The sequence below is a fragment of the Artemia franciscana genome, chromosome 6 (genome assembly GCF_032884065.1).
Source record: "Artemia franciscana chromosome 6, ASM3288406v1, whole genome shotgun sequence".
Lineage (NCBI taxonomy): Eukaryota > Metazoa > Arthropoda > Branchiopoda > Anostraca > Artemiidae > Artemia > Artemia franciscana.
In genome coordinates, this window is record NC_088868.1 from 13,843,879 (window position 1) to 13,857,149 (window position 13,271).

Genomic DNA, 13,271 nt, shown 5'->3' on the forward strand with positions numbered 1-13,271 from the left:
TAACTCTTGCTTTTGGGTAGGTGTCGTGATGATAAATTCATTAACTCTTTTCACTTCTTCTTTTCCCCCGAGAGGTCTTATTGGTTCCCTGCCCGGTGGTAGGCACGCCACTTGCCTGTGTAGGGAATTTAAAGTACCGAAATCCTATAGGCAAATGTGTATTCTCCTGATGAGCCCTTGTGTTGGATTGTCTTCTCTGAATTATTTGTTTTTTTATTGTTTTAATATTTGGTAAATGACGCCTTATACCTTACACCTGACACCTTACTTACGACACGACTACCTGTCCATGGATCTTTTTTTATGGTTGATTGTGTATGGCTATGCTGTTTGACCTATGTAATTGGATAGATGAGTAGGGTTAAGGCCTCATTCAAGTACTGATCTATATTAATTACTAAAGTAGGAAAAAAGTCTTTCTTTCTTCTTCTGTTTTTCTTTTTTGTTTATATGTTGTTGTTTTTTTGTTTTTTTTATGGTGTATGTTTATCTCTGTGTTTGTGTTGTTGCATTGGTGATTTCTTTTTTCATTGTATACATATATATATATATATATATATATATATATATATATATATATATATATATATATATATATATATATATATATATATATATATATTCAAGCCATATTTAACCAGTTTTGGTGAAGGTCTTGATTCCAAAATTGTAATTGGTTCTTTAATTATTAGTTAAAAATTTAACTTGTTTGAGATGACTAATCTGTTTTGAGAGAAAAGTCAAATGAATGGAAAAAAAGTGCTTGCAATACGACAAAACCCGAGGATCAGATGACTGTTTTTATATTTGACAGCTTCTGAGAACCAACGGATTTATTGCGAGAGGATCATGGAAGTCCTACTATTGAGGGTTCTTGGAATTAATTTACAAAAATGTTGTTACTCTCTCTGAGGACATGAAGACTAAAATTATTTGCAAAATAATAACACGAAATGTACAAAAACAAAACTTATATAGTTTATAGCATAGAGAGGGCAAAGTCCTGGAAAATGAAATTTGGCGTGCTATGATGTTTTGCTCAGTTTTGCAATGTATGACGCTTAACTGGTGAAATACCAAAAGATCAGTAACATGTACACGGTATAAAGGGAGGAGGTGTGTTTGTTTTTTTCACACCAAGAGTGGTCGAAAGGACCCCAAAGAATAAATTTTAAGATAGGGAAATAAAGGAATTGCTTAGTGGGAGTAATGGTGGAGGGGTCTGACTCTCTCTCCCCTCCTGTGCTATGGACAAGCACACTCTGTTCTTTCTTCCCAAAATTTTGGGGATATACATTTGCTGGTTAAATCATTTAGGGAATTCGTGTCTTTTCGCTTTACTCTATGGCTCAGACTCTTTCGCCGTGCGGCTAAAAGCTGCATGTTATGATGACTTCGCATTTCCGTTTTTTGGTTTGGTCTTTTTTTTATAGTTCTGGGAGTTTTTATAGCCTATTTACATTTTGATAATTCCAAAATTATTATGTATTTTATGTTTCTTGTTTTATTGGTTTTGAATATTTTTTACTGAACCGGATTTTTCTGGTTTATGATCGAGCCTTCGGTCCTCCAAAATACAACCGGATCTGATCGATACGATCACCCCTGGGAAAAAACGAATTATCCCAAAGAAGTAACATACCTAATTTGTTTTTTTTTTTTGTTTTTTTCTCAAACACCAAAAACAAGAAGAATAATAGGAAATTTCTCAAGACAGTGGGAAACAAATTAGAATGAATATTTCGGTCCTATATCCGAGGGCCTTCCTCATTTATGTTCGTCGCTATTTATGATTTTTCTGGCAGGAAAATATTAGTTTGCCAAAATAAACAGATTGATAAGAAATCTATATTAATGCTATGACATTCATAGAGAAATGTTTTGTCACGTCCTGTCTAATTCATCTTTTAAAAATGAAAAAGCTGGTGTGCCGTGCCCATTTTTTGGATAAATTAGTCAAGTCGTTTTCGAGAAAAAGTATATATACAGTTATTGCTCTTTTGAAGATAGAAGATATTTTTTTTGTCGTTTTGTTTATTTTTCTCTGAGCTGGACATTTTCTGTCACAAGTTTAAACAATTTCTCTCGAAGCCCATCAGTCTAGTGCCACAACCTCTGTATGCATGTGAAAAGCGTTCAGTTGTGTTTAAACGCAAACAATATTTGTAGTACTTCTCGTGGCTGGTTTTTGTGAACATCAATCCTTGGACATTTTCCGTATAATTAATTTTGATTATTTACCATTCCTTTTTAAGGGTCATAGAAAGTAAGCACTCTGATTATCCCGTTGGTGAATTGCTTGTTGGCTATTTCGGCTGGAGGCTGCATACGATTAAGAACCCAGATGTACAGGCAACTGGAATGTTTGATGCGATTTTTAAGCTGCCAAACCTAGGAGGTCTATCTCCCTCTGTTGGACTTGGAGCCGTTGGAATGCCAGGGTATCTCTCCCTCTCTCTCTCTCTCTCTCTCTCTCTCTCTCTCTCTCTCTCTCTCTCTCTCTCTCTCTCTCTCTCTCTCTCTCTCTCTCTTCCTCTTTCTAATGAGTTGGGATTTGTATATTTCAATCAAATAAAAAAAGAAGTTTTTTTAACTGAAAATAAGGATCGACATTAAAACTTAAAACGAACATATATTATTCCGTATATGAAAGGGGCTGCCCCTCCTCAACGTCCTGCTCTTTACACTAAAGTTTATTATTGTTTTAAAAGCAGAACTGTGACGAAGAGTCAAACTTTAGCGTAATGAGCAGGCCGTTGAGGAGGGGACGACCCCTATCGTATACCGAATAATTTCTGTTCGTTTTAAGTTTTAATGTCCCTCCTTACTTTCAGTTAAAAAAACCTGTTTTTTATTTAATTTCTGAGCGTTTTTGTATTAATGCAGGTTTTGATTTTAGCTCATCGTACATGAATAGTTAAAACGAAATTTGCATTTTAATTTTTCTTTTTTAGCGAAATGGCTTTCTCATAGTTTTGATCGGTAAATTTTGAGAAAAGAGGCGGGGGAGGGGCCTTAGTTGCCCTCTGATTTTTTTTTACTTAAAAAGGCCTCCAGAACTTTTAATATTATTTACGAACGTTTTTATTAGAATTTATTATTAGCATAGAATTAAGTAAAAGCACAAATTAACTTACGTAACGAACTTCTATGTTCGTATATTTTTATTACTTATATAAGGAGGGTTCGCCCCTCGTCAATACCTCGCTCTTTACACTAAAGTTCGGATTTTGTTCCAATGCTTTAAGAATGGCCTCTGTAACACAAAGGCCATTTTATTAGAATAAATAGCTCTTTTGAAATTACTAAAAAAAAAATAGAACGAGGTAATGAGGAGGGGACGAAACGCCTAATATACATAAGAATTTTTGTTCTCTTTAAGTCTTGATGTTTCCCCTTACCTTCAGTTGAAAAAGTTTTTTTTTATTTCTCATTATTTTTTTTAAATAATGCTGGAGAATCCAGCATTTCACTCAGCACCCCTTTCATTAAAATTCTCTTCCCCTATGATAAATTTTTCCATTGAAAGATTATCGCACGTAGCCCCCGACCCCCTCCCCCACCAGAAAAATCCCCCCTAAAACGCCTGTATACTTCCCAATGACCAATATTATATGTAAACGATGGACAAAGTTCATAACTTAAAGCCCTTTCCCCGGAGACTGTGGGGGATTAAGTCGTCCTCAAAGACTTAGTTGTTAGATTTTTCGACTATTCTGAACAAAATGGCTATCTCAAAATTCTGATCCGGTGACTTTGGGAAAAATGAGTGTGGGAAGGGGTCTAGTTGCCCTCCAATTTATTGGTCACTCAAAAAGGGCTTGAGAACTTTCAATTTTCGTTAGAATGAGCCCTCTGACGACATTCTAGGACCACTGGGTCAATACGATCACCCCTGGAAAAAAAAACACGCATCCGTGATCTTTCTTCTGGCAAAAAATGCAAAATTTCACATTTTTGCAGATAGGAGCTTGAAACATCTACAATAGAGTTCTCTGATACGCTGAGGCTCGTAACTTTTGATGGGTAAGACTAAACTTGATGAAACTTATATATTTAAGATCAGCATTAAAATCTAATTCTTTTTTATGTACCTGTTGGTACCAAAATTCCTTTTTTTAGAGTTTCGGTTACTATTGAACTGGGTCGCTCCTTACTTACAGTTCGTTACCACGAACTGTTTGATATAGCATTTATTTTGTTGTATTTATGTTTTCATAAAGATGTATGATGTTATTTTTAGCTTTTTTGTTGGTTCAGTAACATTCTTTTTTTTTTACCTGTAACATTGAACGTGCAAAACCCCATAAATCTACAAAACTATCAAACAGGATTTACAGTCTGTTCGTGTCAATTTATTATATCCAATACAGGGCCGTATCCAGGGAGGATGTAACCCAGTTTGATCTCCCCCCACTCGAGATTTTTGTCTGACTTGTAAAAAAGTAGCAAAAATATATATTAAGACATTTTAACGTTATACTGACGCTTTTTCCTGATTTTGTCTTCTTTTTCCATCGCTGCTAGCAAAAGATCTACAAACACGCTGGCTGCCACTTCTCCGCCATCACACTTAGATTCATATATCAATCTTTTGATAGTAGTAGCACAGTGCTTGCTAATTGTCCTTGTAAAAAAAAACTAGCAACTGGACGCAGATTCGACGCCCTTTGAGCCAGTAATACCTCTGCTGGATCTTTATCCTTCAGTCCTTTAGGTCAAACTGTGGTACTGTATGGCGTAATTTACTATGGGACAGGGGGGTCAACTGCCCCTCACAGACCTTGGTTGGCCCCCCAGAACCCAGTTTTCCCCCACCCCAGCTGAAATTTACTTTCTTCAAATATTTTGTCAAAACTAAGATAAACCTTGATAATTCAAGCATCCACAGAAACGGGTTAGTTTTCTTTAGTATATCTAAGTTCAAAAAATGTTTAGTATAATACTAGTTCAAAAAAATGTTGCAATATTTATTTGAACTTCTTTTCCATACCATCGCCATCTAAAGTTTGCTTAGTTTTAGAATGAAAAAAAAAAAAAAATCTCTCTTATAGTTCGTTCAGACACACCGGGAAAAACCGATGAGAAAAACTGATGCGTAGGAGGGGAAAAGTGTTCAAATGACAAGTGCAAAATCTGTCCTAAGACAGGTACCTAAGACAGGTAATGACAGGTACAAAATCTGTCCTAAGAAGCACAGATAACATGCAAATGGGACGTAATTTACTATGGGACAGGGGGTCAACTGCCCCTCACAGACCTTGGTTGGCCCCCCAGAACCCAGTTTTCCCCCACCCCAGGTGAAATTTACTTTATTCAAATATTTTGTCAAAACTAAGATAAACCTTGATAATTCAAGCATCCACAGAAACGGGTTAGTTTTCTTTAGTATATCTCTATCTTTATGGCAATGTACGGCTCATTTTTGAGTTACAACTGTCATTTTCACTTAATCTTGGTGTATTGGCTTAAACTCCCCCCCCCATGATTTTGAGAAATTTACGCCATTGTTTTGTAGGTCTTGCCACGATGCTTCAAATTTAAACCTAGTATTGTCCTAAAATTCTACGCATGTTAAAAACAATACAAAATATTGAATCGTGTTCTCCTTTTTTAACGTTGAATCTTTATCCAAAAGAACTCGAATTCCTATCGAAGTGTTTCTATTCCTTTCTCGCTGTTTCTATGGTAACAGAGGAAAGAGGTAAATTTTTCGATGGGTGGTCTTACAAACCGTCAGTTACACATCCACAATAGATTTTAATGTAGAAAGGCGTAAATGCTGGGTGGGTGGTCTAACAAATGGTCAGGTACTCATTTGCAATAGATTTTAATGTAGCTTATCTTAGATTTTAATGTATAAAGACTTAATGTTGGATGGATGGTCTAACATTGCAGATGGTAGGTACCAGTGCTGTCACTTACTTGAAGTACTTTTACTTGAAGTACTACTTAAGTAACATTTTCCATTACTTGTACTTGTACTTAAGTAAAAACTCTAGGGTGTACTTATTACTTGATACTTAAGTAAGATTACGAAATACTTATTACTTCAGATACTTTTAATGTACTTGTTTTTCAAATACTTTACCTTTGACACGAAAATTTTGTGTGTGTGTGCTTCGGCAATGTACAAGACAACATCACCTTTAGATTTAGAGCCAACTCAGATATAGCTTTTGTGTGTCTGTGCTTTGGCAGTGTACAAGAAAACATCGCCCTTTAGATTTAGAGTTAACTCAGATATACCTCCATGCCCTATTTTTGGATATGAAATAAGGTATTTGTTTTTGACAAAAAAAAATTATAGTATTATTAACAATTGGTTTAATTTTTGTTTAAAAGTTATATAACAAAGAAAATTGAAATTATTTCGCAGTTCACTGGTCGACAGTGAGCTAAAATCCCTTGTTTTGTGCTAAATGTTGCATGCTATAGTCCGTTTGGGCTTATATTTCTACCATTAATGTTTAAGTTTTGTCATCTCGTCAACTGAACCAGATTTCTACCATTTCATCATCTTCAGGACCATATTATTGGTAAAACTACTGAAGCTATGAATCTTTGCCCATCTAAATGTTGTCTGCAATAAAAAAAAGGTAAAGGATACGGCATTAGACTTTACAGTCCGTACCAGCGGTGCTGATCTCCGTTTCTTGGCCCTTCAGCCAGGAAGTGCAATGGGGGGATGGGGGCCAGCCATCCTGTGCTTTCGCACACCCTTCCTGTTTACCTTCCCCAGATTTCTCCAGGTACCCATTTAGAGCTGGGTCGACAATGGCTAAGCTTACAGAGTCACGCCACTGACCCCCGTCCCAAACTGAAGAATCGGGCACACTGGGATTCGAACCCGTGTCCTCTCAGATAAAGGATCCCGAATCCAGCGCACCAACCCACTCGGCCAGGTCGGCCTGCTAGGTAATTCTAGCAGGATCCAATGCAGTGGTATTTTGTCAAATTCGTTTCAGCAAATTCAGGTATTCAGACGAATCTGACTTCAGATTTGTCACTCCATTCATAAGTTATATTTTATAGAAAACTTAAATTTTTCAGGAATTAAAACCCACTCCCCTTTGTTATATTTAAGCTAGGGTCTTTATCTCAAAACTTGATGTGTCATGGTCTTAGGCCTCTTTGGTTCAATTTTCATTCAGATCCATCACTCCATTCGCAAGTTCCTCTGAATTAAACGAAAAACTGTTTTTAGCAGGTAAAGCCCTCTCTCCCCTGTTTTATTTGAGCTAGGGTCTTCATCTTTCAACTTGATGTATCTCATGATCCTTGGCACTAAATGTAACCATCAAAATTTTCATCCAAATCCAACCAACGTTTCTCCCCCTATACGTGATTACACAGACGGACGGACAGAGGGATTTTACAGCGTCTTAGGTAGCCATGTTGGCTAAATGGATCCAAAACAAGAAAAACAATGGCATATCATCATGCAGGTATCATCACCTATTTGGACAGTGGAAAATATCCATCAAGATAGGTTTTTGAGATCTGTCTGTCTGTCCGTCCGTCTGTGCAATCGAGTATAGCGGATTTGTATTGAAATTGAACTACTTTGATTAAAATTGAGCTTAATTAGGGCGATGGGGCTTTAAGTGTTAAAAAAAATTCGAGTTTTTCACTTAATTCACTGTAACTTGCATATGGAGATGAATTTCGATGAAAATTGAATAAAGATGTCTAAGAGTATGATATGCATTGAGTTCTGGGATGGAGACCCAAGCTTAATTAAAAGTTGAGTTTTTCACTTAATTCAGTGTAGCTTGCGAGAGATTGATGGATCTCAGTGGATATTGAACCAAAGTAGCCTAAGACCGTGGCAGGCATCAAGTTTTGAGATGAAAACCCTAGCTCAAATAGAACAAGGGAGAGAGGGTTTAAGTGCTGAAAAAAGTCAAGCTTTTGGTTTAATTTAGTATAACTTGCGAATGGAGCAACGGATCCAAATGAAAGCTAGACCAAAGATGACTAGGATCAGGGCTCATATCGAGCTCTGGTATCACAAGCCATATCTAAAATAGGGCGAGGGGGAAGGGGTTTCAAGTTTTAAGAAAGTCGAGTTTTCCTTCAGTTTAGTAGGGCCTATAACTACTTCTACCCATGGCTTACCCAAAGCCTGGAAATAACCCTTTTCCAAAATAAGTCATACTGAAGCCAACCTTCAACCAAATATGCCGCCCCCAGAGAAAAATTATTTTGTATGGTACTTGGTATTTACCAAGTGACATACAGTGATCGCAAATTCTGTAGGTCTGTCGGTCTGTCAAATTCGGGCTTGCTAGTTTAGGCTTTTCCAGATAAGCTAGGACGACGAAATTTGGCAGACGTATCAGGGACCAGACCAGATTAAATTTGAACTAGTTGTTTCCCCGATTTGACTATCTTGGGGGGGGGGAGTGGGAGTTTGGTTAATTTGGAAAAATTAGATCGGATCTTAATTAAATTTGATATTTAGATGGATATCATGTCTCAGAGCTCTTACTTTAAATTCCGACCGGATCAGGTGACATTCGAGGGGGAAACCTAAAATCTTGGAAAATTCTTAGAGTGGAGGGATCGGGATGAAACTTAAAGGGAAAAATAAGCACAAGTCCTAGATACGTGATTGACATAAACAGAACGAATTCACTCTCTTTTGGGGAGTTGGGGGGATGGTTAATTCTGAAAAATTAGAAAAAATTAGGTATTTTTAACTTACGAAGGAGTGATCGGATCTTGAATTTCATCGGATGAAATTTCATATTAGAAGGACCTCGTAACTTAGATCTCATGTTTTAAATCCCGACCGGATCCAGTGTCATTGGGGGGATTTGGGGGGGGGGGGACGGAATCTTGGAAAACGCTTAGAGTGGAGTAATAAGGATGAAACTTGGTGGGAAGAATAAGCACATGTCCTAGATACGTGATTGACATAACCGAAATGGATTCGCTCTCTTTGGGGGAGTTGGAGGGGGTGTTAATCGGCAACATTAAAAAACTTGAGGTATTTTTAACTTAAGAGCGGGTGACCGTTCGTGAGGTATTTTTGAATTTGATATTAAGAAGGAACTCATGTCTCAGATCTCTTTTTTTATACCCTGACCAGTTCTGGTGACATTGGGGGAGAGTTGGAGGGGAAACCGGAAATCTTGGAAAACGCTTAGAGTGGAGAGATCGGGATGAAACTTGGTGGTTAGAATAAGCAAATGTCGTAGATAAGTGATTGGCGAAACCGGACTGGATCCACTCTCTTTGGGGTAGTTAGGGGGTCCAGTGCTTCTGCAAGTTCGGTACTTCTGGACGTGCTAGGACAATAAAATTGGTAGGCGTGTCAGGGACCTGCAACTGCAGACCTGCAACCGTTACTACCGCAACGGTTTGTGCATGATTTATAACACTTATTGCGCCCCTGTGCTTTTGTTTTTATCAGGCATGGCTCATCTGTTTCGTAAGAAAAATCCCCATATTCTACGCGCGGCTTATTTCAGATATTGCAAATTCCTCCTCCGGCTTCCTAGATGGCACCAAAACAGAAAAATAGTTGCTCGATTTGGTTTAATAGACGTGCCTTCTCGGATTCGGTCTTCCAGTGATAATTTATGTAAAAAGACTATCTACTTTATTATCTACTTTTATATATAATATATATATATATATATATATATATATATATATATATATATATATATATATATATATATATATATCATGAAAAGATAAATCACCAATGCAACAGCACCAACACACAAAAAAAAAAAAAAAAAGACAGAAGGTGAAAAGGAAGACTGTTTTCCTAAATTAGTGATTAATATAGACCAGCACTTGAATGAGGCCTTAACCCTACTCATCCATACAATCACATAGGTCAAACAGCATAGCCATACACAATCAACCATAAAGAATAATCCATGGACAGGCAGTCATGTCGTCAATAAGTATAAGTCGTCATTTACTAAGCAATAGAAAAAATAATATAGACAAATAATTCAGAGGCAACAACCCAACACAAGGGCTCATCAGGAGAATACACTGGCCTATATAGGGTTTCGCCACTTTAAATTCTCTACCCAGCACAGTGTTGAGGCTACCACAGAATATCCATGGCATCCCCGTGTCAGGTATCACCCCCAAAATACATGCCTATGAAAAAAAAAACAGAAAATGTAAAACAACCAAGTAAAACCAAAACAAGCCTATCCTGTTAATATATCCCTCTTTTTAGCAACAATAGGTAAACTAAATATTATAAATTTTACCAAATCACAAATATTAACACATTGCAAAAAACCTGAATGAACTAAACAATTATAGAATTCATCTTTACCATGTGGCTAATTTTTAATATATATATATATATATATATATATATATATATATATATATATATATATATATATATATATATATATATATATATATATATATATATAGATATATATATCTATATATATATATATATATATATATATATATATATATATATTTATATATATATACTACTACTACTACTACTACTACTACTAATAACTCACTGCAGCACCAAGCCGCCTGAGGCCAACACAGCTACGCACGCTCCTCCTCCAACCTAATCTATTTAAAGCCTCCCTCTTTACACCCTCCCAGGAAGTTCCCATTTCCTTTAAATCCTTATTTATGACATCCTCCCAACCCAGACAAGGACGACCTGCTTTCCGTGTAGCCCCAGACGGTTGGCCAAAAAGGACAATCTTCGGTAATCTGTCATCCTTCATCCGTAGAACGTGGCCTAGCCATCTCAACCTTTATATATATAAATCACAAATATTACACATAATATTACACAAATTATATATATATAAATCAACCTATATATATATAATATATATATATATATATATTATATATATATATATATATATATATATATATATATATATATATATATATATATATATATATTATATATATATATATATATATATATATATATATATATATATATATATATATATATATATATATAAATAAGTTGTCTGTCTGTCTGTCTGTGGATCAGGTGACGTCATGTTTCTGTGTTGACTGACGTCATGAAATTAGTTGTCGTCATTTTTGCTTTGACGGTGACGTCATTAGACCGAGACAGAGGGAATATAAGTGACGACCGGGAACCTCAAAGAGAAATTACAGACTGGGACACCCGGACACAAATCACGACCGGGACACAGGGAATATAAATGACGACCGGGACACAGGGACACAACTACAACGGGGACGCCGGGGGCACAGGCGGGATATATAAATGACGACCGGGACACAGGGATTGTTCGAATAGAAATTACAGACCGGGACACAAATGACGACCGGGACACCGGGACACAGGGAATATAAATGACGACCGGGACACTCAAAGAGAAATTACAAACTGGGACACCGGGACACAAATGACGACCGGGACACAGGGAATATAAATGACGACCGGGACACAGGGACACATCATTAGAATAATGAGGTATAGATCTGAATACGGATTGTTTTTCCCATGGACAATTATATGTTGCATGTTCAAGAGTCAGTAAACCTGACAATCTATTTATATGCACAGACAATGGGACAGCGAAGAATGTTGTATATTCGCATGTTTTACGTAGTTAAAAACATATATTTATATCTATCTCTATTCACAGGTGGGACACAGGGACACAACTACAATGGCGCGTAACTAATATGGCGCGTAACGACTTACGCGCGGGGGGCTTGGGGGGGGCGCGAAGCGCCCCACCAACTAGGTGTTGGGGTGGCGCTTAAACTTTAGCGTAAAGAGCGGGGCGTTGATGAGGAAGCAGCCTCTTTCATATACGAAGTAATTTCTGTGCGTTTTAAGTTTTAATGTCGCTCCTTACTTTCAGTTAAAAAAACTTGTTTTTTTTTATTTAATTTCTGAACGTTTTTGAATCAATGCATGTTTGATTTTGGCTCTCCGCAGAGGAATAATCAAAACGAAATTTGCATATTTATTTTTTTTTGGCTAAATGGCTTTCTCATAATTTTGATCGAATGATTTTGAGAAAAAAAGAGCGGGGGACGAAGCCTAGTTGCCCTCCGATTTTTGGTTAATTAAAAAGGCAATTAGAACTTTTAATTTTTTACGAATCTTTTTATTGGTAAAAGATTTACGTAACTTATAAATTAGCTTACATAACACAAAATTTAGCACAAGAACACGGAATTTTGTATACACCTCTTCGTATGTTTTTCGGAACCCTATATTTTCCATTATTTAGTAACGAGCCAGTGGTTTGCCGAGATTTAAATAATGTTTTTTATTATGCTTGCTTAGTTCTCTTCTTAATTTCTGTGACAACTTTGGGAAAAGTTATACACATACGGCGAAATTATATAATTAGTTTGTATTGATTTGACCCATCATCTTCTTGAATTTTTGGCTCCGTTAGCTTTTTTTCGTTTTTCAGTTATTTGGGAAATCATCTTTTCAGGGTATCCATTACCTATTAAAATATGCTTAATGAAAATTATGTTCATTACATATGCATTCTTATGATGCTAATTTTAATGCCCTATTAACTAAAGAAATAACTACTCCCCTTTGTATTTAGATTTCTCGTTTTTTTTCTCTCTCTTAAAATCTCTCTTGTAAAGGGAAAAGCAGTGTATTTTAAGAAATTGTTTAAAGTGGAAACACTGCCAGCCATAATCATGACTATGTGACATTGTTTAATCACATCACTTGGTTACGTCAAGATACTTTAAATTACTTTTTATACATAAATTAAATAAAATCCTAATCTTATGTAACTAAAAAAAAGAATTATTGAACTGCACTCATTCACAAAAAAAGGTTTATCATTTTAAAATGGCAAGTTGAATTATGGGCCATTTTGTAATGTTACTATTGTACGTTTCGTTCCTTTCGATTGCCGCAAATAGAAAATCTGTTAAATTGAAGAAAAGCTGAGGATGGCATTATTTGTAAATTTCTTAAGTTTTTAACAAAGTTCTTGACCAAAGTTCAAAAAACAAACTTTTGTTTGGTTTTGCTTTTGTAGAAAGGTCCAAGTAATAAAAAAAACTCACTCTGCTTTTTAATGCAAGAACTTGAAGATTACAGAAATTAAGAGATTATAAGGACTGTTTAGCCACTTTATTTTTGACAGTTTCTGAGATTTTCGCCACTTGTTAGCTGAGGAATGAGGAGCCTCGTGCCAGGGCCGACAAGTTCTGAGAAGTTTACTGTTCCGATAAGTAACAGCGAGCTTCACAAAAGTTGAATCTTTGCTAACTAA

The 13,271-nt window shown here is 36.2% G+C and overlaps 1 protein-coding gene across 1 annotated transcript in view; it reads left to right on the plus strand.

The window, feature by feature from the left end:
- LOC136028083 (prostaglandin reductase 1-like) overlaps positions 1 to 13,271 on the plus strand; it is a 96,645-nt gene that overhangs the window by 49,076 nt on the left and 34,298 nt on the right. The window contains exon 4 of the mRNA XM_065705694.1: positions 2,256 to 2,441. Within this exon, the coding sequence (XP_065561766.1) occupies positions 2,256 to 2,441 (186 nt within the window). The remainder of the gene's footprint in view (positions 1 to 2,255; positions 2,442 to 13,271) is intronic.